Here is a 26260-nt window from a genome sequence, read left to right on the forward strand (position 1 = left end):
TGAGACCATCAGGCGGTTGTCCCATAGGTCCACACAGGGCTGTGTGTGTAGACTGTGGACGGGCCTGCAGAGAGGCCCTACCCAGCTGCAGCTATAGTCACAAGCTGCATTCTGTGTGGGTCCTTGCTGGATTCATGTGTAACCCTGGACGGGTACCCAGAGACTTCCCTATGAATGCACTGGGACTCATTTTAGTATTACTTACTCCACAAGTGAAATCAGACATCAGTGGAACTCAGAAGAAAGACAGTACAATCTATGAGTCTACAACTGGACAAATTGAGCTGTGTGGTCTCTCCTCTTGATGCCTATGCATCTATACGTGCTGCAGTTAGAATTCTGCTACTTAATTTGGACATAAATTATTTATATTCTGGGCCTTTTTTCCCTTACATAAAAGCATTTTTGCATGTTGGTAAATGGTCTCAATAATGACTAGTTTAATCGCTCTGTAAATTCTACACGCATATAATCTCAAAGGCCAGTAATAACCTTCAGGGCAAACATTGTTAATGCTTTTTCTGGAGGCAGAGGTTGGGCAACTGGCTGGTGCTCACAACAGTGAGTTAGGGCGTGGGACAGCCGGGTTCGAAAGCCACTCTCTCTGACTCTCAGGTTTGTTCTCGCTGCCCTGGTTTGCTGAGCGTGTTCCTCCACTGCAAGGCGAATAAGGTTTGGGGAATCCCTTCCCTGGAGCAGGAGACCTGTGCTTGGTGTCCTGTGTGGCCTGGATGCTGACAGCCAGAGCCTCCTAACTCAGGGCACTTGGCCAAGACTCTCCCTTGGTCCTGACGGCAATTCTGTGCTGTACTAGGGCCTGTCAGATTGGAGCAAGCTCTTTCCCTGCTGGGACCAGATCGGAATCAACAGCACTCCAGGAACTTCATCAGGGCTCCAAGCTGTACTCCAGACCTGTTGATTTGGGGCTTCACCCTCCAGACCAGACTTCAGGGCCAGCCCTGGATGAAGACTTGGCTGTGGCCTGGGGTTTGAGCCAGGCAAACCTGAGAACCTTCTAAGATGAACCATGCCTGCCCATAGATATCTTGGTTATGATAGTTAAATGAAGTAATCTATGAAAGGCCCAAAGTGCCATTCCTGGCACTTAGAGAAAGCTCAGTAGGTGTTAATAACTACTTATATTAGTAATAATGACATGCTGTTGTAAGGTATAGTACAGAGCAAGTGTTTCATAAGTCACGATCATTGTTGTCATGACCGTAACTTACTATATAACTATTGGTATCAGTTATCTAAAACCGCACCGTAAGGGGTTAGAAGACTGGAATTCTAGACAGTGTTTACCTTGAGAGCAGTTTGTTTTTCCCTTGAGAAAGGCTGACAAGAGTACACAGATTAATGGTTTATAAGGGAAATCACATGATAAAGGGGAGAGTTCTTACCACTGCTACAAAGATGCTGGGGAGCAAGTGGCGCGTCATGGAGGAGCAGGATGCCATTGTGTTTCGAATGCCAGGAAGATAGACGCATTTTAATGTGAAGAGGAATAAGAGGATTCCCTGGAGCCATCGAGCCCTCTAAGTCAGAAGAACAGAGCAGTCAGTGTGTCATGCCAGTCACTGAAAGGTGCAGACATATTCACAGCTGTCAGCCGTGCATAAAGAGTTCATTGGATTTGATGATGTTATATAGACCCATGAGTCTCCGAGAACATCAAGTGCAGATGCCTGCAGAGGAGACTGAGTTGGAACTAGGGCTAAATACAAATCATAACGCATTTTGAGAAGACCTGCTCTGAATTCTGGCCTGGCCATTTCTTTGAACACCAGGATGGAGCAGGTCTAGCAGGCACACACAGATGGGACTCTGTCCACCCCACATCTTTTCTCCCTGTCTGTGCCGCAGTCTACTGGGCTATAAGAAAATCATTACCGGCCGGGCGCGGTGGCTCAAGCCTGTAATCCCAGCACTTTGGGAGGCCGAGACGGGCGGATTACGAGGTCAGGAGATCAAGACGATCCTGGCTAACACAGTGAAACCCCGTCTCTACTAAAAAAAATACAAAAATCTAGCCGGGCGAGGTGGCGGGCGCCTGTAGTCCCAGCTACTTGGGAGGCTGAGGCGGCAGAATGGGGTAAACCCGGGAGGTGGAGCTTGCAGTGAGCTGAGATCCGGCCACTGCACTCCAGCCTGGGTGACAGAGACAGACTCTGTCTCAAAAAAAAAAAAAAAAGAAAATCATTACCACGGAGGGGGCTCAAAGAAGTATTTAGTGTATGCTTATTTCCTTCCCCCACCCCAGTTACATGTACAGAATAGGGCACCAACACTTTCCAAGTAGGTTTTTAAAAATGTAATCCTCGCAAATAAGGGAGGTACTCCCCTTTTACAGCTCTAGAGTCTATGGCTCAGATAAACAGTGTGAACAGACAAACACGGTACAACTGGAGGCACGGCAGACCCAGGGGCAGACAGCCTCCTGGACTCGTCCACATTCACAAGGCCTCTAGGAAGGCTCCTCCCTTCTCCCCTCCCTACCAGGGACTCACAGGGAAAGTACTTCTGTGTATGATCTCGTGTGCTCTCACCAAAATTGTAAGGTCAAGAGAAAAGAAATGACAGCTGGATGGTTTAAAATCTATATGGGCAATGAATCAAGGTTTTCTGTTTGTTTTATTTCCTCAGTAATTGGGACAAAGTCACCAATGACTTCTGACAACCCAAACCTAGAGAAGCTGTGAGTGGCTGTCACTGTTTGGGTTCCTTCAGAGCAGGCAGGGCCACACATAGGTGAATGGGGATGAATAGGGCTCTAGCCAGCACCAGCCAAGAGAAATGCAATGCAAGCTATGGGTGGAATTTTCTAGTAGCCACGTTTTAAAAAGTACAATTAAACAGAGAAAAGGTATTTTATAATATATTTTGTTTAAATGAGTTCATGTCAAATCATATAAAATAGCATCATGTCAATATGTAACCAACATAAAAATTATTGCGGTATCTTACATTTTTAATTTTTTTCTTTTTTTTGAGATGGAGTCTCACTCTGTTGCCTAGACTGTAGTGCGAGTGCAGTGGCGGGATCTCGGCTCGCTGCAACCTCCCGCCTCCTGGTGAGTTCAAGCAATTCTCCTGTCTCAGCGTACTGAGTAGCTGGGACTACAGGCATATGCCACCACAGCGGCTAATTTTTTTTGTATTTTAATAGAGACGGGATTTCACCTTGTTGCCCAGGCTGGGTTTTTTTTTTTTGTTTTGTTTTGGTTTTTTTTTTTGTTTTTTGAGACAGAGTCTCGTTCTGTCACCCAGGCTGGAGTGCAGTGACGTGATCTCCGTTCACTGCAAGCTCTACCTCTCAGGTTCATGGCATTCTCCTGCCTCAGCCTCCCAAGTAGCTGGTGCCCACCACCACGCCTGGCTAATTTTTTGTATTTTTAGTAGAGATGTGGTCTCACTGTGTTAGCCAGGATGGTCTTGATCTCCTGACCTCGTGATCCGCCTGCCTCAGCCTCCCAAAGTGCTAGTATTACAGGTGTGAGCCTGGGTGCCCGGCCTGCCCAGGCTGGTCTTGAACTCCTGAGGTCAGGCAATCCGCCTGCCTTGGCCTCCCAAAATGCTAGGATTATAGGTGTGAGCCACTGCACCCAGCATATTTTTAATTTTTGTACTAAGTTTATGAAGTCCAGTGAGTATTTTTCACCCACAGCACATCTCAGTTTGGACTATCCCCATTTCGAGTTCTCAATAGCCATCTGTGGCTAGTGCTGACTATTGGACAACACAGCTCTAAACTTCTGTAGACAGAGTAAAAGGGCCCCTTTCTTGCCTGCATCTGACTGACGGATGCCATAAAGCCTTCTGAGTAATTCACCATTATTAGGACTTTCATTTATGGAACATCTGCTAGGTGCCAAGCTGTTCCAAGGATATGTTTGGATATGCATGTACAAATACACAGACAAACAGACACACAGACACACACACACACATTCAAATCCTGGCAAAACCCCCAAGGTGTGTATCATAGTTCTACCTTATTAAGACTTGAAGAAAGTTAAGAAACTTGCCCAATGGCACATGGTCAAAGCGGAGCTGGGAGTGAGTTTTAGATCTGCTGACTCTAAAGCCTGTGCATGTTCATTTTCACATGCTCAAATCATAGCTCTTTAATTCTGGGTGTTAAATTCCATCATCAGAAAGTCATTTGTGCTTATCTTGAAGATGACTCGTTCTTCCAGCACCTGGGATGCAGCCTACATTGAAGTTACAGCTAAATTCCTCTAACTGTCTCTACAGAGAATAATTTGACGAACAGCACAAGAGGTGCCCACAGAAGTGGAATCAGGAGGGAAAGCCATAGTGTGGGCAGAGGCCAAGGTACCAGAACAGAGATGGGTACACGAGGGCACCTCAGAGGACAAACATTGTCTACACTGCACATTTCTCAAAAGCTGGCCCTGAACACACAGCAACACAGCAATAGAGCTGAATGGTGTGAGATATAGGTTCCTGCCTTGAGCACTCCTGGGCCAGGACAGTGTGGACCATGTCCTTGGAGGGCCGTTCCATTGCATTATAGTTCTGTGCTTAGGAATGAGGCTACCCAGGACCCCAAGACCAGAGGCCAATTCCAGTGCAGCTCCTATGTCCATGTGAGTGACCTTGTGCCAGTTGCTTAACCTTTCAGAGCCTCGGTCTAGATGGGTGGCATATTAGTGCCTGTTTCATTAGATGGTTGGTAGCTTAACATACACGTGATTATATAGAATTTAGGCAGTGCCTGGCAGGAACAAACCTCAGTACATCTCGGCTCTTCTCAGAAGCTAATTGAAGAATTGGAAATTGGCACCTGCCCTAGACAGGATCCCCAGGGAAGAGGGACTCTCCCCAGGTAAGTTTTTCTGGCAGGGGCAGGGAACATAATGAGAAAGATAGGACATCGGAGGGGGGGAAGGGATATAAGGATGAACTCACTTCCCAAGGCCAGAAATCAGGAGGAGGCTATTTACTTCAAGTCACCAGGTCAGTATGTAGACCAGATTCATGTTTGCCCTAATCATGCTTCTAGAAAACCTCCCCTGCCCACATCAGGTGAAAAGAACATCCTACAAAGTGTTTCACTCTGCCCCACCTTCCTGAGGCCCACACCTGCTGGCCAATCAGTGACTAATCAGATGCTCTTGTAAGCTGTGCACTGAGAGAGAGAAAGCCGGTCACCATCTGTGGGCCTTTAAGCACAGGCTAGGGAGTACCAGGCGTGTCGGCATTGCAGCCGCCAGGGTCATGCAAGGCCACAGTTACGTGGGTAAGCCAGAACCCAAATAGTAGGAAGTGGGTTGACCAGCAGAGCTATACTGTAAAAGGTAGACCAGGAAGCCTGCTGTCTGTCCCAGTGAGTGATGCCGATAAATTAAGCAGTCAGTCCTCATCAGGCCCCAGTATTGGTACCAGGTGAGCAGTAGTGAACAAACTAGATACATTCTCTATTCTGCAGCTTCCAGCCTTGTGGATGAAGACAGTAAACCAAATAATTGCTTAATGCAGATTTCATTAGATGCGGATAAGTGCCTGCAGAGCACGTCCCTAGTTGGCCTTGGCCAGCCCAGCTCTTCCCCTTTTCTTGCTTATAGTTCTCACAATAACTGTTGAATTTGCTAGGAATGCAACATCCGGAGATAAGGAGGAACTACATGGAACAGCGTGGGCTCTGGTCATGTTCCTCTGAGAAGAGGATGCCCTCTAACACTTTAGCACAGCATGTTATGTTCCCCCAGCTTATGAAACTTCAGGACAGGTGACTTTCCACACTCTCTGAACTGGTGCAAGTGGGACACTCATAGACAGGACTCTGTCAGGACACACACAGATGGGACTCTGTCCACCCTGGTCAGCTTTCCTGAGCTGGGGGCACCAGCTCACCATGCAGCCCAGGCTTCTGCTGTCCCTGCCAATCTGTGAGTGACAGTTGCTTTGCTTTGCTTGTGCGAGTGTTCTGTCTTATCAGACTCATGTATTCTTTTACTTCAGAGAAAAGCCAAATCTTCGGCTTGGGCTCCTTTAGAACCTGTTTCTTTCCTCTAGCCTAGGGAGTTTCTCTTACTTGCAGCAAAGTAAGAGTTTGCAAAGGAGGCAGGGACTGGGGCACTGGTGGAAGCAGAAGTGTAGCGGAAATGAGTCTCATCCTGCCTGGTTCTCCTTACACAGAGGACAGGAGCCAAGGGGTGAGAGGGAGGTTGTAGGGGGAGATGGATGGACGTGGGGAGAAGGGGCCTGAAGCTGGAGAGGAACTGGCCCTTGTTCTCTAGATTGCTATAGGACTCGCCCAGCCCTGGGGGTGGCCCTGGGGCCCTGACCACCATCTAGATGGAAAAAGGAGGGCAAGGGGGGTAGGGGAGGGGCTAGTTCTGAGGGCAGCAGGGTAAGGAAGCAGAATATGTTGGCTCATCTTCCACCACCACAGGACGGCAGTGTCCCGTGCGGTTGTGGGGGGATCCTGCCCCATCTCATGGGCCCCCTCCCCGGGGCTCGTCCAGTCCCATCTGTGGTCATTTGCCTGCTCCTCCCGGTAGGAGCTCCCATCCTGTGGGGAACCATTCCCTGCAGGAAGGGCTGCCTAGGGGAAGGAGGTGCAGGGACTTTGAAACCAGACTTCCCTCTGTTGAGGGGCCTGATGCTTTCGGTAAGCCTTGGTGTCTTCACTTGCAGAGTGGCTAATACTGCCTGCATTTATGACTGTCACCAGGATGAAGAGAGAAAATAGTGTGTCTAAGCAAGTCAGCGCTAGCCTCCTTCCTCCACACTGCATCAACACCTGCTTCCTGTGCCCCTTAGGGTCCCCTGGAGGCACTGGAGAATTCCAGGCTCTTGAGTTCTGCTCCACGCAGAATCCACACACCCCAGTGTTCAAAGCACGTCTCAAGTTCTCCAGGCCCTTCACTGTCCTGGCCAGTCCCATCTGCCAGCTCAGAGCATCATCTCTCAATATGGAACAAATCTGTTATCTCGCACCTTCTAGAGCTTGTGTGACCTCTGCCTTTTGGATGGCATCACAGTGCATGGCCTCTATCTGTATGGCCCTGAGCACACTATGTACCTGATTCCATGATGTCATAAGGGTGAGGTCCATAAATGCTTGGCAAAGTCCTCTGTGAAACTGGTCAGTGACATCTCCAGCAAGAGTGGCAAGGTGGCCGGAAACTGCATAGTAGGTGAGGCTCACTCCAACCACGGAGAGCTGCAACATCCAAGAGAAAGGTCCTCAGATGGCTCCTGAGGAAGGGCTTACCTGGCACCCCATGTAACATGCATTGTAAGTTACAGTGATGCGTTGCTTGACGACAGGGATGCCTTCTGAGAAATGCATCGCTGGGCGATTTTGTCCTTGGGGTAACATTATAAGGTGCACTTACACAAACACAGATAGTCCCACACACCTAGGCTATATGAGACAGCCTGTTGTTCCCAGGCTACAAACCTGTGCAGCGTGTTCCTGTGCTGAATACTGTAGGCAATCATACACAATGGTAAGTACTGGTGTATCTAAATATATGTAAGCATAGAAAAGATACAGTAAAAATACAGTACGAAAGGTAAAAAATGGTCCACCTGTATCAGCACTGCAGGACTAGAAATGGCTCTGGGTGAGGCATTGAGTGAGTGGTAAGTGAACGTGAAGGCCTAGAGCATCACTGTACACTAATGTAGACTTTAAAAACACTGCACGCTTAGGCTACACTAAATTTGTAAACACATTTTTGTTTCTTCAGAAATAAATTAACCTTAGCTTACTGTAACCCTTTTACTTAAAAAACTTCTAACTTTTTAACTTTTTACTTTATAATAACACAGCTTAAAACACAAACACACTGTACAGCTGTACAAAAAATATTTTCCTTATATCCTAATTCCAAAAGCTTTTTTCTATGTTTAAAAGATTTTTTTTTAATTTTTATTTTTAACCTTCTTTACTAAAAACTAAGATACAAACAGACATATTTAGCCTAGGCCTACACAGGGTCAGAATCAAGATGTCATTAGGTGACAGGAATTTCTTAGCACCATATGATCTTACGGGACCACCACCTCGGCTGAAATTCGTGTGGTACATGATGGTGACTGTAACAACACTAAATGATGCCTGATCTCAAATGCTGTTTTGAGATTAGAGGGAGAAAACTGCAATAATGTTAGCAGTAGCTAGTGCATAATCAATTTTTTATTTAAATTATTTTTTCAAGATGTAAACAGTTTATTGTTATTTTTCGAAAGAAAATGACACAAGAGAGGCTACCTCCAGCCAGTTCCTTGGTTTTCGCCAGTAGCTGAAGACACCCTTGTCCATCATATGGTAGAATTGAACACAGAGGTGGATCAGGCTGAGCGCCAGGAAGACCAGCTGGTGGAGAGAATGTAAACAAACAAGATCAACACGAATGCTGATAAATTGTTTTTTGAAGGTCTAAACATGTGAGCGGCTCCCCTGCCGATCACCTTTGAGTAGCCAGGATGCAAGCCCATTTCCTGTTCTGCAGAAGTTTAATCCTAAACTTGCTCTTCGGTAGGCACTTGGGGTGGTTTGGTGCCTCTTCACAAGTCAAGCACTCACAGAAACTCCATGCCAGGGGTTAGAACCCAAGATGGTCTCCGCACTCAGGGAAAGCATGGAATACGGGCATCTACAGCCACTAGGCCTCCCGACTACCATGCCGATCCTCCAGGCCTGCCTTGGCACCACTCAGAAGAGTGAGTTTCTGTGCACACGTGAAACAGATAACATACTAACTATATGTACACATATATTAGTTTTCTCAGCCAAGTAAAGCCTTCTTTTAAAGCTCCCTTATAAGCACTTTCTTAAAGTTCTCTATGTAGTTCTCTCTCCATTGGTGAGTTACCTGTTGATTCATGCCTTCAATCACTAACCCAAACTCAAATTTAGTTATGGATTTGCAAGCAACCGAAGCACATCAGCACGGCTTTATGCATCTTCTCTGTCCTCTGTTGGAGTTATGTGCCTTGTGTCCCACTGGCCCGCTGTAAGGAGCTACACACATAATGAGAGCAGGGTTCACTTTTGGGTGCTGCAAGGTGTTTAACAGCAGTGCTGTGCTGTTCTCTATTGGAGCCTGAAGCAAAGAAACTATCAGGAAAACTGATCCTGCCGTTGTCTACAATTGCCATATTTTGTCCAATATGATGTTTTGATATGAATTCTGATGTTTATAAATATTGCACCAGAATACTGTTTGCCGTGATTACCAAGTATTTGTGGTGCCCCTTAAATTGGATGCCTAAGGTAAGTGCCTCATGCGTCTCCCCCAGGCAGACTCTGACCAGTGGCCCAGGCTCCCACCCTCCATTCCGCCCACTCCAGCGCGAGCTGAGCTCTACGCAAATCACAGCCTTTACTGGGCCACTGAACAGTCCCTAGAGTCTAAAACCTCTTGGGACTCCCCTCTCTTCACTCCTAAGGCAAAGTAACCTTGACCTGAAGAGTCAGCAGGACTTAGTTCTTCATAGCAGAAAAGTCAGCTACAGGCAGAAAATCAGGAAAGTTCCCAAGGAATAACTCAGAGTGACTTCTGATGATGTGGATTGTTCAGTGAAGATATGTGGACATATTCCATCTCACCATATTCCATAGACCCTGGGTACTATGGACTGAAGTTTTGCGTTCCCTTGAATTCGCAGGTGGAAGCCCTAACTCCCAGTGTGGATATGTGTGGGGAAGGGGCCTATAAGGAAGTAATCAAAGTTAACTGGGGCCCTGGTCCTATAGGATTAGTGTCCTTACACAAAGAGACCCTAGACAGCTCTCTCTTGCTCTCTTTCCCTGTGTACACCCACAAAGAAGAGGTTCTGTGAGCACACCGTGAGAAGGTGGCCATCTCCCAGGACTAGAGCCCTCGCCAGAACTTGACCAGGCTGGGATCTTGATCTCGGAATTCCAGCCTCCGGGAGTGTGGGAAATAAATGTCTTTTTTTTTTTTTTAGTAGAGATGGGTTTTCACCATATTGGCCAGGCTGGTCTTGAACTGTTGACTTTGTGATCTGCCTGCCTTGGCCTCCCAAAGTGCTGAGATTACAGGCGTAACCCACCGCGCCTGGCCATAAGTGTCTCTTTTAAAAGCACCCAGTGTAGGCTATTCTGTTACAGCAGCCTGAGCTAACCCCCTGGGGGAATCTAAGCATCAGGCCCAGTTCCCCCGTGGTGAATTTGGTACCTCAAGACAGCTCTATATTTGCCCTTGCCACACATGTGAGGATTGGTTTCCCCACTGGGGGTCTTCTTCGTCTCGTGCCCCAGCACTTAGTGTGATGCCTGCCACATGAAGGAGATGTGACAAAGAGTGTGACCGCCGGGGTGGGAATGGGTAGGGAACTAGTCCTGCCTGGTGGAGAAGCCCAGCCCAGGTGAAGCCCCATCTCCCTGTGCACCTCCGGGAGGCCCAAGAGGCAGGTCAGCTCACCTGGGGAAGCACGAGGTGGTACTGCAGGGCTGAGTCACTGCGGAAGATGCTGAATGACTCCACCAGGGATGAGGGGACGAGACTCCCCGTAGGGAGGATCTCCACGCTCAGGGACACGCTGGTGAAGAGTTGGGTTGGAGGGTTATAGAGGGTGAAGTGCACAGACACAGCCCTGGTGCTGTGGTCAATCCATGTGCTGGCCCTGAGTCGAGACAGGGCTGTGTGGGCTTCGGGCCTGTAAAGCAGCACACACTGGGGTAGGGCAGGGCAGGGAGGAAGCGCAGAAGTCCACTGAGGCTCCCAGCTGCAGGTCCCATGCCGGGAACACCCCATGCAAGACTTTGCAAGGACACACAGTGCCTGGGGCTTCGAGGAGCAGGACAGATGGCCCTCTGTGTCTAAGGGACCTCATCAATAGCCCTCTGTCCTCTCTCCTTGCCCCACCCTCTTCCCTGCAGCAGCTCAGGGGACCCTCAGGCAGGAGGGACCTGGAGAACGGAGGCCTCAATTTCCCACCCCACCCCACGTGAGGCAGAGATGCCCAGTGTCTCTCCACAGGGACTCTAGAATATTCATTTTTTCTTTTTTTTCTAGAGACCCCATTGTTTGGAACAGACAAGCTGGGGGAAGGCAGTTACTAAATACTAATTTGTATTTAGTAACAATTAAATCATTTCCTTTTTAAAGAGTATTACTCAAAGGCACACATTACTGTAACTGTCTAGAGCTCCCCGTTGGTCTAAGACCATCCGTGTTACCACTGGGTCAGCACAGCTCCAGCCCAGTGTGAGGTGCATGCTGCTCGGGGAGCCCTGGGCGGCTGTGGGCAGCAGTGTGCCTGGCTGGATGGGGCAGGCAGCTTGACCTCAGACCTAGCTGCAACATGGGGTCATGCTTGTTACGCACTTGAACCTCCACCCCTCACCCTCAGGACGTGGGAAAAGTAGCACGGGGCCTACTCCACAGAGCTGGGTGAGGATTAAATGAGACAGTAAACACCCAGCTTGGCACAAGGTCAGCACGCAACAAATGCTCCTTATATTCCATGAGCTCCAGATGTTCTAGCAGTCACTTTTTGAAAGAACGTTTGCTCTGTGCTCTCCCACATGGAGGCCTGAGACTGTGTGATGCTTCTATCATTCACAACAATGACAAGTCTTGCTGGAGCCCCTGGCAGTGGTGCGCTGACCTCGCGGGCCTGTCAGGGTGGCTGCACCTCCTGCAGATGCACTGCGTCCAGCAGGCACCTGAGCTGGAGTGGCGGCTGCAGGCAGGATGAGCACCGGCCCTTTGGATCTCACTGACCTTGTTCTACCTAGGCTGAGCACACAGTCCTTCCTTGCCCCATAGCCCCTGGGACCATTCAGGGTCACGTTTTGGTTCTCTGGGTCTATCAGGTAGGGGTTCTCAGGGCCTCCACCTTCGGGGCTACATGTAGGAATAGAGTCTTCAGTGAGTGCTGAAAATGGCCTGGGAGGCTGTAGAACAAACCAGCAGTCAGAAGAAGACACAGATGCTATTCCCAAGGCCACCCTGCAATCCGGGGTCTCCAGGCCTGGCCGTCTGTGAACACCTGCTCTGTCCTGCAACATGGCGCCCTTCTCTCCTCATAGGATCGTTCTGCAGCCTGTTTCGTGGTCTACAGACTCTAGCTCAAGCTACAGGATCAACGTTCTACCCATGGAAGGTTGGTGTCTGAGGTGTGTATGGGTCTAAGGCTTAGAGCACTTGAAGACTTCCCCATCATGAGATGCCAGGTAAAATGCCCATCTCAGGGCACACCCTCCCCATTACAAAAGGATATGTGAATATTCTATTTTTAGGTTGTTTGATTAAAAATCCTAGTTTTGCCTAGAATGCCACTCTCTAAGGCCAAAGAGTGAATTGAATAAATCTGCAGCAGAACGCCAAGGAAGGAAGAGGCTTTGGGAAAGGGTTCATAAGGGTTAAGGAAGGAAGGGCGAGACTTGCCCTCTCCCCAGCCCTGGCACTGACAATTCCAATCACCACTGAACTCTCCGAGAAGTTCAAATGATCTGCCAGGGTCCTGCCCCAGTATTGTCTAGACTTCTCTAATTCCATTTATTTTCGGAAGCAAAAGGAAAAGGAACATCTTACCTTGCATAAATGGCTAGGAAAAACTTTTAGTTGCTTAATTACAGAACTGCCTATTAGATAGCATTTTCCTCCAAGAGCTCCAGGCTGAAAGGAGAAAAAAGATCATGAGGACTGGGTGTGCTGAGGACTTCAAACCTCCTCATCAAGCAGCACTCAAAAGGCGTGGGGATGCTCTGGGTAACTCCACCTATTACCATAGAGGTCAGAGTTTTACTTTCCTTCCAACACCATTTTAGGGATATAACCAACATTCTAAGAAGGCAGCAACAACCTCCCCAGGGTTGTCCTGGAAAAGGGTTAATATCCAAATGATGTCTGTAACTTGTGTCACACGAGAATGCTCTCTTTTATCTTTTTTGAAAGTTTCTCCAGCATCATCAACCCAAGAGACTACATAGAATACAACAAAATAAAATTAGAAATAAACTGCTCAAGGAATATGGACAAATATATAAATATATTTCTCTGTCTTTTTTAAATGTAGAGACAGAGAAAAGCTCTGTCACCCAGGCTGGAGTGCAGTGGTGCAACCTCAGCTCACTGCAACCTCCACCCATCTGGTTCAAGCAATTCTCCTGCCTCAGCCTCCCAAGTAGCTAGGATTATAGGCACGTGCCACCATGCCCGGCTAATTTTTGTATTTTTAGGCTGGAGTGCAGTGGCATGATCTTGGTTCACTGCAACCTTCACCTCTCAGGTTCAAGCAATTCTCTTGCCTCAGCCTTGCAAGTAGCTGGGATTACAGGCACGCACCACCACACTCAGCTAACTTTTGTAATTTTAGTAGAGACGGGGTTTCACCATGTTGGCCAGGCTGGTCTCCAACTCCTGATCTTGTGATCCATCTGCCTCGACCTCCCAAAGTGTTGGGATTACAGGTGTGAGCCACTGTGCCCAGTATATTTCATTTTTAAACATGGAAAAGGGGTTGAAAATAAAAGATGAGCAAGGAATGGGATTATGCAAAATGCATATTAACTTTTCAGAACTTGGGATCAGCCTCACCTCTTTCTGGAAGCTTCCTTGCACTTCCTCTTTTTGGTGTGGTTCTTGTGTTTCCTTGTCAGGCTATTTTGCACAAGGAACTAGAATCTTCTATTTCCTGACCTCGCACTCCATCAGCCTGAGGGCTCCGGAGGCTCTGCCGTAGCCCCTGTGTCTATCTCAGGCCTGGGAAGCACAGGAATCTGGAGAACCCTGTGCAGCTCAGCAGGGTGTAATGGGATGGGGTCAACGGGTTCCGGCAGGAAAGGAACAGGATGCTCTGCTGGGACCCGCTGGAGAGCCACTGGCCTTACACCTGCATGCTCATTCAAGAACCTACGCAGTGCTGCGGTTCAGTATTAGTGACTGTTTCACCCACTGCAAGATGGCTTTTCTGAGATGATCTCCTACGAAGAGGAGATGGAAAGCTCACCTGAGCCCCCGGCACACGGGTTGTTGGGGAGCCTCCCGGGTACAGGCTGTCCAGAAGTGTGGTCAGACTCCAGTCCCACCAGTCAGTGATGTTTCTCAGGCCACCAAAGGAGTTTCTGGCATTTCTTAATGCAAGAACAAAAATAAAAAGTTGTTTCTGCATCAACAAGAACATTTAAACGTGAGAACAAAAGCCTATTTTCTTGCCAATTTTTCTCTCATTCAGATTTCAGGTACTCCACAGGAATTAAACTAAAGCTGCCTGCAGCGTGAAGCATGAAACCCTGGAACTCACTTTGCTCCTTAGCAGTAGGAGATAAGAGAGAATGGTGGATGAAGCACTTGTTCATTTGTTCAGTCAGTCAGCCACTCAACAAACATTACTATGCAACTACTAGGTGTCAGGCACTCTTCTAGGCAATGGGAAACAGAAAATCAATTATCTGCCCTCCTATGGGGAAACAGGCAACAAATAAGATAAATAAGCAAACATACACTATGCTGTGACAAATATGAAGGAGGGAAAAAAAAAAAAAAGCAGGGAAGACAGGCAAGTGGTGGAGTGAGCAGATGTTCAAGCAGCCATGGAAGGCTTCAGTAGGTGGTGACGTCCAGCAAAGACCTGAAGGTGAGGGTGGAGCCCATGGTCGTCTGAGGGAGGGTATTCCAGGCAGAGGGGACGGTGAGGGCTTCCACAAGCCTAAAGGGTGGGAAGGTGTGGGGGCCACAGGGCTGGTGCAAAGGGAGCACCGGGGCTAGGGTAGACAAGGGAGGCTCTGGGACACCCAGACCAAGACCCAATCCTCTCTCTGCACTGACTGCCGACTGGGCGCAGGATGTGACTGTGAGTGGCAGATGTGAAGGCATAGATGAAGTGCAGTGTCGGCACAAACACTTGTCTGTTTTCTTTCCAATTAACTTCTTTATTATGCTTACAAATATGCTTCATTTTTTTCCACCAAGGAACTGATTTAAAGGAGCATTGAAATAATGTCAAATGAACAAAATTTATCATTTTTAGTTTGCTCAGACACTGCCATAAAGCCACATGCATAGGCCAAGGCTGCACATGGCAGCGGCAGGGTGTACATTTGGCTCTGAGCTACAGCCAGAGGCAAAAGGATAAAATCAAAAGTTCCGAAGAGAAAGCAAAGTACCTCTCACCTAACTCTAAAAACCTTTCTCACACATGGCTTCCCATGAAGAGTCACTGAAGAATGGCAAGGATGGGGTGCTCATCAACATGCCCTCAGCAAACACAAATGGCTCTGATTTGGCTGTTTCATCCTGGTTTCTCTCCACAAAAAGGGGAGACCAAAATAGTTCTCAGGAAAAGGAATGTTGTCCTAAGGTGAGAAGAAGTTAGAAAGAAGTACACGCAATTGAATGCCTGGTCCAGCACCAGATCCAGACTACTCCAAAGAATGAACACACCGTGAGTTATTCAGATGATGGTCACGGCTTTGGTAAACGAGGCCTGAGAGCAAAGTTGGGCTGTAGACAGCAGGCCTGGAGCCGACTCTCATTGTGAGAGCCAGTTTTGCACAACTCCTGCCAACTCCATGTTCAGTGATGTCACACTGGTGATGTAAAAGACCATGGTGGTTCCGGGCACGGTGGCTCATGCCTGTAATCCCAGAACTTTGGGAGGCTGAGGCAGGCAGACCACCTGAGGTCAGGAGTTTGAGACCAGCCTAGCCAAAATGATGAGACTCCGTCTCTACTAAAAATACAAAAAATTAGCCGGGCGTGATGGTGCATGCCTGTAATCCCAGCTACTCAGGAAGCTGAGGCAGGAGAATCGCTGGAACCCAGGAGACGCAGGTTGCAGTGAGTCAAGATCATGCCACTGCACTCCAGCCTCAGGGACAGAGTGAGCCTTCATCAAAAAACAAACAAACAAACAAACAAAAAAACCAAAATGAAACAAAACAAAAAAACCATGGTGGGAAGATTTACACCATGGAAATTGGCTGGCAAATGCTATAATTTTGCAGATAATTTAGAAACAGTTTTTTTAAAACCTGATAGTCATGACAATAATTGGACAATATTAAAAAAATCAAAGACTAATAAATGTCACCAGTATGTAGAGTAATAAAGAGATGCAGTAGCCTCAACCAATAATCCATATATACTATAAATGTGTTCGAAAATTTCCATATGGCTGGGCACGGTGGCTCAGGTCTGTAATCCTAGCACTTTGGAAGGCCGAGGTGAGTAGATCACTTGAGGCCAGGAATTTGAGGCCAGGAATTTGAGACCAGCCTGGCCAATATGGCTAATGCCCCATCTTTACTAAAAACACTAAAATTAGCCAGGCATGGTGATGTGCACCTGTAGTCTCAGCTACTTGGGGGGCTGAGGCAGGAGAATTCCTTGAACCTGGGAGGCAGAGGCTGCAGTGAGCCAAGATCACATCACTGCACTCCAGCCTGGGCAACAGCGAGGCTCTGTCTCAAAAAAAAAATTTCCATAGCATGTAGGAGTAAAAGTCTAGTGAATTAATTTATCTGACTGGTTTTATTTCCTTTTTCTTACAAAGAAATGATCTCTTATCCTTTCAAGTATTTGATCTTTATTGGTTTGTACATCTTTAGAACTTAATCTTTGCAGGTCTTTTATTGGGTACTGGTTCTTAACTCTGGACTTCTCTACAAGTTTTGTCAAACTATCAAATGCAGAGCAAGTTGGAGGCCTGCCAGAGTACCCAGAGGATGGAATGAAGCAACAGGGAGGCATCAGGAAAGGAGAACACAGATGGAGACAGAGGTGGGAGGCATAAGGTGAGCAGATACATCTCTGCAAATATTTATGCCAAAGGAAAGGATGAATGAACCAGGGGGCACAGAGATGCAGTGAAAGGGCGGGAGGGTAGGAAAGAGGCAAAGGATGGCTGGAGGTGAATTTTCAACCGAGGAAAGTGTTGAGCATCTGCTGTGGGAAGCAAGATGATTTGACAGACAAACATTGTACATTTATAGCAACTAATATGCTCCATATTCTGTGTTTTTGAAGAATAAAGTATAGACATTATAGCCATGCTGAGTTTGTACCACTTTCGGGGAAATGGTATCACTTCTTGACACTTGCTTCCCTATTGAAATAACATCAAGAAACCAAAAAAGCCCTGAAAATAACCCAAAGCACACAATGGCCAGACTGTAGACATCTCATGCCTCATTCCTGGCACATCCAAAGTGCAGTTAGTGAACCCAATAAGCCAGGAGTATTCTGACCTTGTCTGTATTAATTACCACAATTACATAAAATAAGCCCACAAAGCTGGCTAAACAATGCAAAAGATAAAATCAGCTGCTTACATTTATGGCACTTGGATAGAACGCTTGCTTCATTGATTGGTGCTTTATTTGCTGGTTTATTTTTTGTTTTATGTATTTTTTTTTTTGGAATTTCATGAAGTATTTCATAAGTTCAGAAACACTTCAAATACAACTTAAATATGGCGAAATCCAAGAACGCAATGACTTCTTAAGACATAAATACTCAGTTCTCCAGTTCCCTCCCTTTACAGATGAAGGTGCTAAGTCCAAGCACTTGCCAGAGTCACCTAGCAACCGAACATGAGTTGGGGTCCTGATCTCTGAACTCTGTTTCATCCATTTCCCCTCCTGGGCTTACTTAGCTTTTCTATCTGGAATGCTAGTAAATGCCAAACCCTCAGTTGTTGATGTTTCAGGATTAGGTATTGGGGGCTAGGCGGTGAGATGGAGAGGGTCCACTTTAAACATTCCATTACCAACTGGGACACACAAATATCCCTGCCTGGTGGCCAGAGCACCCAGAGGCAGTGGGGTTTTGCATCCTTATGGGAAATATAAGGTCTATGCAAATCCACAGGAGTTGTGAATGTGGGCACATCAATCTCATCTGCACCTGAGATCTCACAAATATTATCTCAGCTGCGATATTTCTGATTCGACCATCAAGAAGCAACAATTCATATGAGAAATATGCCAAATGATGTTGACTTGTGAAATGTGAGATAAAAAATAAACTAGCAAAAGTCAGAGGTTTTTCATGTTTAGATTTCCATTTTCAGAGAGGACCAAATTATCACTTTGTTTTGCACACAGTGCCACCTACTGGCACAGTCTTGCACTTGCACAGATAGGAGGGCTGAAAAGTTGGTCATGGATGGAAATAACTGCTCGTTTCACAAATGAGGAGGCAGAAAATTCCACTTAATTTCACTACTAGAATGCTCAGCAGAAAAAACAAAACAAAACAAAACAAAACAAAACAAAACTTGGATTACTGAGCTACAGAACACCCAGACTCATAGCACTGGGACTTCCAGGTCTTACCTTATGAGTGTTCACAACGCTGACAAAGAGGACAATATCCGTTAGCCATTATCTTGCTGCGTATGAATAACCCTCTCTCTTACAAAAAATAAAGATAGATATGTTCTGAAATAATTGATAAAATTAAATGGACTTTCCAGCCACTCACTTCTGCCAAAAAATCTAACCAAAAAGTATTTATATCAAATTGAATTACTTAGTCAAAGGCAACACACTCATAGAGCTGTTGCATAAATGTGTCTTTAAATATTCATCAGAGTAAAATAAGGTAACTCCTGGAACACACCGAATTATTGTATTTACCAGCATTGCAATCATAGCGAAGAACCAATGTTATTTCATATCATGCACTTTAGAATTCAAAGCCACACTGCCTTGAAAGGACTATCAGACTGACTATTTGTGACAGGTAAAAATAAAGCCTAACCATGGATTCAAGAACAACTCTCAACAAAAAAGGAAGACTACATTAAATGCACCTGTTGGTGACAATATGCATCCCAATTTTAGAAGCACTGAGACATGGAAAAGAAATAGGACACAACAAAATGCTATCATACTTGCCTCTGCCTGGTGGCATCACAGAAATTTTTCTGCTTTTCACTTTTCAGTTCTACTAGATTTACCTATGGTCAACATCTACTACTTATAGAAAGAAGGAGGAAGAAGTAAATGAGTAACTTGAGAAATGATCAAGAACTTGAGAGGTGTTAGAAACTGTTTGAAGGCCGGGCACAGTGGTACACACCTGTAATCCCAGCACTTTGGGAAGCCAAGGCAGGTGGATCACTTGAGGTCAGGAGTTCAAGATCAGCCTGACCAACACGGTGAAACCCCATCTCTACTAAAAATACAAAAAAAATTAGGCGAGCGTGGTGGCACATGCCTGTAATCCCAGTTACTTGGGAGGCTGAGGCAGGAGAATTGCTTGAACCTGGGAGATTGCAGTGAGCCGAGATCGTGCCATTACACTCCAGTCTGGGTGACAAGAGCAAAACTCTTTCTCAAAAAAAAAAAAAAAAGAAAGAAAGAAAAGAAACTGTCAGTTATTATGAACTGCAACCATAGGCTTTGACAGAAAACTCTGATGTCTCCAGCAAAAAAGAAACTGCAAGACCCTGTTTTGGCGCAGAACTTAAAATTCCTTGACATATCCTCGTTTCACTATTTACCCCAAAGAAAATGCTAAGAATGTATCCAAAGTCTGCGAATGGAGGGGGTTTTATTAATACCAGGGAAATTGTGACAACCTTCCTTATATTTCATATGTGGGTTGTGAAACATGGGGAAGGTGCACACAGGCTATGGACTAGTGCAATGGCCCCAGATCTACAGGAGTTACCCAAACCTCCTACCTTGTAAATTCTTTCCGGATAGCTTGATTGAGGGAGTATTCATCTTGAGAAAATCTTCCATATATTATACCCAAAAGCAGAAGCAGCATGAGGATGTCCATGGAAATGTCTCTGTAAGAAGAGTTTTTAAGTTAGCATCCATACAGACCCTGTATGTAGGTATCTGAATGTTTCAATCTGCAATTTTTCTTTTGAGATGGAGTCTCACTCTGTCACCCAGGCTGGTGCGCAGTGGCGCAATCTCGGCTCGCTGCAACCTCCGCCTCCTGGGTTCAAACGATTCTTCTGCCTCAGTCTCCCGAGTAGCTGGACCTACAGGTGTGTGCCACCACGCCTGGCTAACTTTTGTTATTTTTAGTACAGACGGGGTTTCTCCATATTGGTCAGACTGGTCTCGAACTCCCGACCTCAGGTGATCTGCCCGCCTTGGCCTCCCAAAGTGCTGGGATTACTACAGGTGTGAGCTACCATGCTGGGCCAAAATATTTTAAATGAAACTCGGCTTTTAAATCCCTGGGAGTAAATTTTTGTATAAAGTGTGAGGTGTGTGTTGGGGTTTATTTATTTATTTTGCATTTCAATATCCAGTTTTTCCAGCACCATTTTTCTTTTTTATTTTCGAGACAGAGTCTAGCTCTGTGCAGTGGCACAATCTCAGCTCATTGCAACCTACCCGTCCCTGGTTCAAGTGATTCTCCTGCCTCAGCTCCCTGAATAGCTGGGATTACAGGCACCCACCACCACGTCCAGCTAATTTTTTTGTATTTTTAATAGAGATGGGGTTTGACCATGTTGACCAGGCTGGTCTTGAACTCCTGACATCAGGTGATCCACCTGCCTTGGCCTCCCAAAGTGCTGGGATCACAGGCATGAGCCACCATGCCCGGCCCCCAGCACCATTTTTAAAAGACTATTCTTTTTCCATTGGATCATCTTTGCGTCTCTGCCAAAAAATCAATTGAGCATATTTGGGTAAGTCTATTCCTGGGTTCTCTATTCTGTTCCATTGATTTGCATGTCTATCTGTCCCCAAACATCATGTGGCGTTGGTTTCTGCAGCTGTATAGTATGTTTTAAAGCCAGATAGTGTCCGTCCTCTGACTTCGCTCATCGTTTTCAGAATTGTTTAGGCTATTCTAGTTGCTTTGCTTTCCATATAAATTTTAGAATCAGTTTGTCAATATCTGTAAAAAAAAGCTTGTGGTATTTTGCTGGGCATAGTGGCTCTCACTTTGGGAGGCCAAGGCAGGCAGATCACGAGGCCAGGAGATCGAGACCATCCTGGCTAACATGGTGAAACCCCGTCTCTACTAAAAAAAAAAAAAAAAAAAAAAAAAGTATATATATATATAAAGAGCCGAGCATGGTGGCGGGTGCCTGTAGTCCCAGCTACTCAGGAGGCTGAGGCAGGAGAATGGCGTGAACCCGGGAGATGGAGGTTGCAGTGAGCTGAGATCGCGCCACTGCACTACAGCCTGGGCAACAGAGTGAGACTCTGTATCAAAAAAAAAAAAATCTTGTGGTATTCCATCGAAACTGCAGAAAGAATCGACACCTGAACATTACTGAGTCCTCCAATCAACACACACAGTCTATCTCTTCATTTATTCAGATCTTCTTGACCTCCTTCATCAGAGTTTTGTGGTTTTCAACATACAGATCCTGCACGTTTTCTTAGACTTACGTCCATGTACGTAATTTCTTTGGTGCTGTTGTAAATGGTATTCCTTTTAAAATTTCAATTGTTCATTGCTGGTACATAGGAATATAATTTACTTTTGTATACTGACTTGTCTTGCAAACTTGCTAAATTCACTTATTAGTTCCAGAACCCTTGTTTTTGTAAGTTATTTGGGATTTTCTGTATAGACGATTTATGTCATTTGCCAATAGATGGTTTTGTTTCTTCCTTTCAAATCGATAGGTTTTTAATTTCTTTCTCTTGCCTATTGCATTGGTTAGGACTTCCAATGATGTTCAATACGTGTGATCAGAGGGGACATTTTTGCCTTGTTCGTTATCTTAAAAAACATTCAATGTCTCTCTATTAAGTATGATGTTAGGTGTCGAGTTTTCATAAATACCCTTTATTAATTCAGGGAAACTCTTTTCTATTCCTACTTCTACTCCTAGTTTGCTGAGAGGTTCTTTGTTTTTGGATGAATTAATGTTGAATTTTATCAAATGCTTTTCCTGCCTCTATTGAGATGACTACATATGGCTTTTCTTAGTCTGTTAATATGACGAATTACATTAATTGCTTTTCTCCTCATGTCTCTTCCAGTCTATAGGTATCATCTCTATTTATTTTTGCTTCTTTGCGATCTATTTGTTGAGCAAGTTCTCAGAGTCCTGCTTTTCCATGGAGGTATCAACGTACTCTTACTATAAACTACAAGTTGGCAAAATCACTTCATCAGATTAAGATTGTACTGTTTTGGGTAGGTTGCCTCATAGATGATGGTGTTTTCCCACCAGCGGATACAGAATGTCTGATGTTTCTCTCTCTCTCCTTCTCTTTTTTATGTTGGCCACTGTTAATGAGCAATGCCTAGATTCATTACTTCATTAAAACTGCAAAAATGGTCAGGCTCTAATTCTATTGCCTGGTCCTCATTCATTAGCTGGAATTCCTCTCTAAAGAGAAATATCCCCCGTCCTGTTATGTGGTTTCCCAGGGGTACAGTTTGTATGGGAAAGGCAGACTTTCACTGGCTTTTATAAAGTTGGTTTCTGGGTGTCCACTAACACTGATCAATTACACTGCGGGTGTTGGCTTTAGATAGATTTCATGGCTTTAGATAGATTTCATGAACTTCAATTCAGTAGTTTCTAATCTTGATGTCAAATTACCCCAATTTTGACCAATCTGAGCCTCTTCAAACTGGCTCCTTGGTCCTCTGACAATGACTCCAGCAGTTATTAATTGCTCCCTTGCCTAAGAAATATTCCAGGCTCATCTTAAACATTTTCCATCACCGTCTTCAAATCAGGAATCCCAGTGACTCCTATTTCTTTTTGGCGGACCAAATCTAGGTGTTAAAAGTGTGTGTTGCTTCTGGGCTGTTTCTAGGTCTTTTCTTGCTGGAAAGATCTAGAAAAACATATTTTTTTTCCTTAAAAAAAAAAAAAAATCCGACATGATTCCATACCTATACTTGCAATTCAAATTCAGGACTACAGAGTTTCGACTTCCTTGAGCTCAGATCTGTACCTTCTTTCTCTCACATCAAGAATTCCACTTTTAAAGGACACCAGGAATGACGGAATTAGAAAATAACAGAATTCTTCATTTCCTTTACCCCACAATAAATCAACAATGAGAATAAAGATACTAACGCTCCACTAACAATATGATTGGTGAAAACAGCTTTAAGGTGTTTTCCCTTCATTCTTTTCTGTACTTAGAGACTAGGCTTATAAGTTTGAATTTTTAACCTTAACACAGATTTTAAAAAATCGTATTCCTTCTCTCTCCATAAGTAACTATTAATATTTGCTAAAGGTGCCTGGATTGCCTTTCCCTTGTTTTATTTAGGGTGAGCAGATCCACAGGCACGCATATTCATGTACCCCTTTCATTAAGCAGTGGGCAGCACAGCACGCCTGCTTTCCTCCACCTGGCTTCACTCCTGCAGTGAATCCTACAGGCCTCTCCCTGGGAGTCTGGAGGGATAGTCCTCATGCTGGACACTACTCCACTGTGTTCCTGTCCCTCCAGCAAGACATGTGGGTTCTTTCCAGGCTATTCTCATTACAAAAGTTCCCACACAAATTGCTTTGTGCATGGGGCTGCTCATGTTTTCCTTACTGTGTCTTTAAGAGCAATTCTAAGAAGTGGGGATGCTGGATAATTGGTAAATGAATCTACCATTGTGTAGAGACTTCGAATTTCCCCCATAGTGGCTGTACCATTTTGCATTCACACCAGCACTGTGTGAAGGACTCTATTTGCCATGGCCTCACTGACAGAGTATGTGGCCACATTTTTGGATTTTCACATTTAATTTGCAATTCTCTTACTGTAAGTGAAAGAGCCATTTGAATTTCTTTTTTTCTCTGAACTCTCTGTTCACTTTTCCAGTCCATTTTTACGTTTTAAAGAGCTGCTGGTCCTTCAGGCCAGGCGTGCTGGCTCATGCCTATAATCCCAGCACTTTGGGAGGCTGAGGCGGGTGGATCACTTGAGGTCAGACCAGCCTGACCTACATGGGGAAACTCTGTCTCTACTAAAAATACAAGAAATTAGCCAGGCGTGGTGGCGCATGCCTGTAATCCCAGCTACTTGGGAGGCTGAGGCAGGAGAATTGCTTGAACCTGGGAGGCAGAGGTTGCAGTGAGCTGAGATTGAGCCACTGCATTCCAGCCTGGGCAATGCAGTGGCTTAAAAAAAACTCTGTCTTAAAAAAAAAACTCTGTCTTAAAAAAAAAAAAAAAAAAGAGAGAGAATATTAAAACTTTGTTACAAATATTTTTTCTTAGTTTGTCACTGTCATTTTATTTTACAAATAGTTTCTTTTAATGTAGGAGTTATATTTTTCTCTTCAAGTTTTATGTAATCCAGTTTATTTTTATTTTCCCCTTTTGTATCTGGATTTTAAGTCATAGGGAAGTTTTCCTCAGTGAAATCTTAGAGAAACTTAAGATTATGCTTAAGTGTATTTTGTTGTATTTATTTTATTATTTGCTTTGTTGAATATGGTCTTGTATTAAATCTCTGACTTTTGCTTGTATAGAAATATGATATTGGTTTTTATCTTTTAATTTTATAACCTAATACTTTACCAGTTTTGCCTGTCTCCTAAATGCTTTCTCTGGGCCTGTTCTGCTTGGTTTGGATGCTTCCCCAAGCAGTGCCCCAAGCCACCCCACCCCAGAGGGCTATGTCCTGGCAGAGCTGGGTGTGGTTAGTTCTGAAGGCTGAGCTGGCCCAGCAGCTCCAGACCTCCAGACCTTGCACTCACCTGTAAACTTGACTGTGCAAATTCCTCCCAGATGTGCCCACCACACTCCCAGTGAAGAACACCTACAGGAGCTTGGGGTTCTCCTATTCTCAGATACATCAGGTACCCCATCCTTCCCTCCACCATGTTCTGTAGCTGCTGAGCTACAGGGTGGGTGCACTCCCTGGTTGGCTCCCACCTGAGTGCCTTTGGGGGTGTGTGTGGTGGCGGCCAACTCATGTAATTTTGTTGTGCATGTTTTCTATGGGTTTTGTTTTCGCTATCTTAATTGTTCTATTTTTATGAGGAGATTTGGTAAGAGTAAAAAACTTGGACACTGCTCCATCTTCCCGGAATTCCTCTCCCATTCTCCTTTAAATGTGACATCCTGACACAACCACAGCTCTTTTCCTTGGAAAGGGATGTGAAAATATTTAAGGGGAAGCTAATGGTGTGCCACATTGTATGAAGGGATTGTTTTTTAAGGAAGATGGTTGGAGGTGCTTCTATGACATGCCATTTTTTAAAAACTATCAGAAATTCCCAAATCCTTGACAAACTACACCAGAAAGATTTGCAGGAGGCGGAGTTCGTGTTTTGAATTTGAAGGGGGATTTTGGCTAGCATTTAGAGAAGGCTCCTTGCGGTGGCTGCCATCCAGCACCACCATGATTGGAGGGGGATGGTACCACTGAGAGAAATGTGTTGGAGGTAGAAGTTGGAGAGCTTTGCCACAGCATGATATTTATTAAGGTTTGTATTTTATCTAAAAAAATTTAAAATATGTTATGAACACCAGCTGTGCATATCTGAATATTAAATATTTTAAAATACCTGTCACTGGGCTAAATCCATGCCCTAAGAAGAGGTGTTGCATTTATCTTACGAGCTTCCACATCCCTGTGTGTCCCAGTCGGAGAAGCAGAAGTCCTAGACCATGTGCTAAGCATACGTATGGGTGGGATGAAATCCAATTGTGTGTGTGAATCCATGCTGGATGCATGAAGCTGAGGCCCAGAGGAGGAAGCTTTCTTAATCAATTTCTCATCATGGGCAAATTGTGGAACTGAATTTTCTGACTTCAATTCTGTTTCTCTGAATTCCTCCCATCTGCTGGGCAGCACAGGCTGTTACATAGATAAGGATAGCTCTGGGGACAGCAAGGTGGTCCCCATCCCCACTCCCGACTCCTCGAGGAGAACAGTCTCCCAGGAGGACCAGCAGCAGTGGGGCGCCCCCTCCGAGAAGGGAGCTGGAGTGGAGCAAGCCCTCCCAACAGAGGCCGCCACCCACCTCAGGGCAGCCTGTGTGCGACTCTCTCTCCTCATCCTCTCTCTGGTGACCCTCAGATGGGCCTTGGAGGGTGGATGCGCCCAGCGCAGGTGGCGAGCTTGTTGTCGGGCAGCCAAGACCTGTCAGGGAGAAGAGCCCGGTGAGCCGTGGACTGTCGGGTGGAAGGAGAGAGGCCCCTGGTGCTCCTGCCAAGCCAAGGAATGCGTCATTGCTGTGCTGTACATTCAGCCTGGCATTTGGGAACAAAGAGGCACTTTGTATGAATAACATAGACCAGGTTGTTGGGGAAGGGATCAGAGACGGGGGGTAGACCCATTTTAAAAAGTCTGCTCATGTCCCAGGCAAGCTTTTTTGGCAGGGATTGCAGTTGGGCTATT

General features: G+C 45.6%; 1 protein-coding gene across 1 annotated transcript in view; it reads right to left on the bottom strand.

Annotated features, from left to right (window-relative positions):
• PKD1L1 (polycystin 1 like 1, transient receptor potential channel interacting) overlaps positions 1-26260 on the bottom strand; it is a 180940-nt gene that overhangs the window by 29415 nt on the left and 125265 nt on the right. The window contains 9 exon segments of the mRNA XM_023226405.2: positions 1404-1538; positions 7055-7195; positions 8252-8356; positions 10431-10665; positions 11736-11908; positions 12549-12632; positions 13966-14089; positions 19648-19758; positions 25884-26002. Coding sequence (XP_023082173.2) covers positions 1404-1538; positions 7055-7195; positions 8252-8356; positions 10431-10665; positions 11736-11908; positions 12549-12632; positions 13966-14089; positions 19648-19758; positions 25884-26002 — 1227 coding nt within the window.

This window comes from Piliocolobus tephrosceles, chromosome 8 (assembly GCF_002776525.5).
Source record: "Piliocolobus tephrosceles isolate RC106 chromosome 8, ASM277652v3, whole genome shotgun sequence".
Taxonomy (NCBI): Eukaryota; Metazoa; Chordata; class Mammalia; order Primates; family Cercopithecidae; genus Piliocolobus; species Piliocolobus tephrosceles.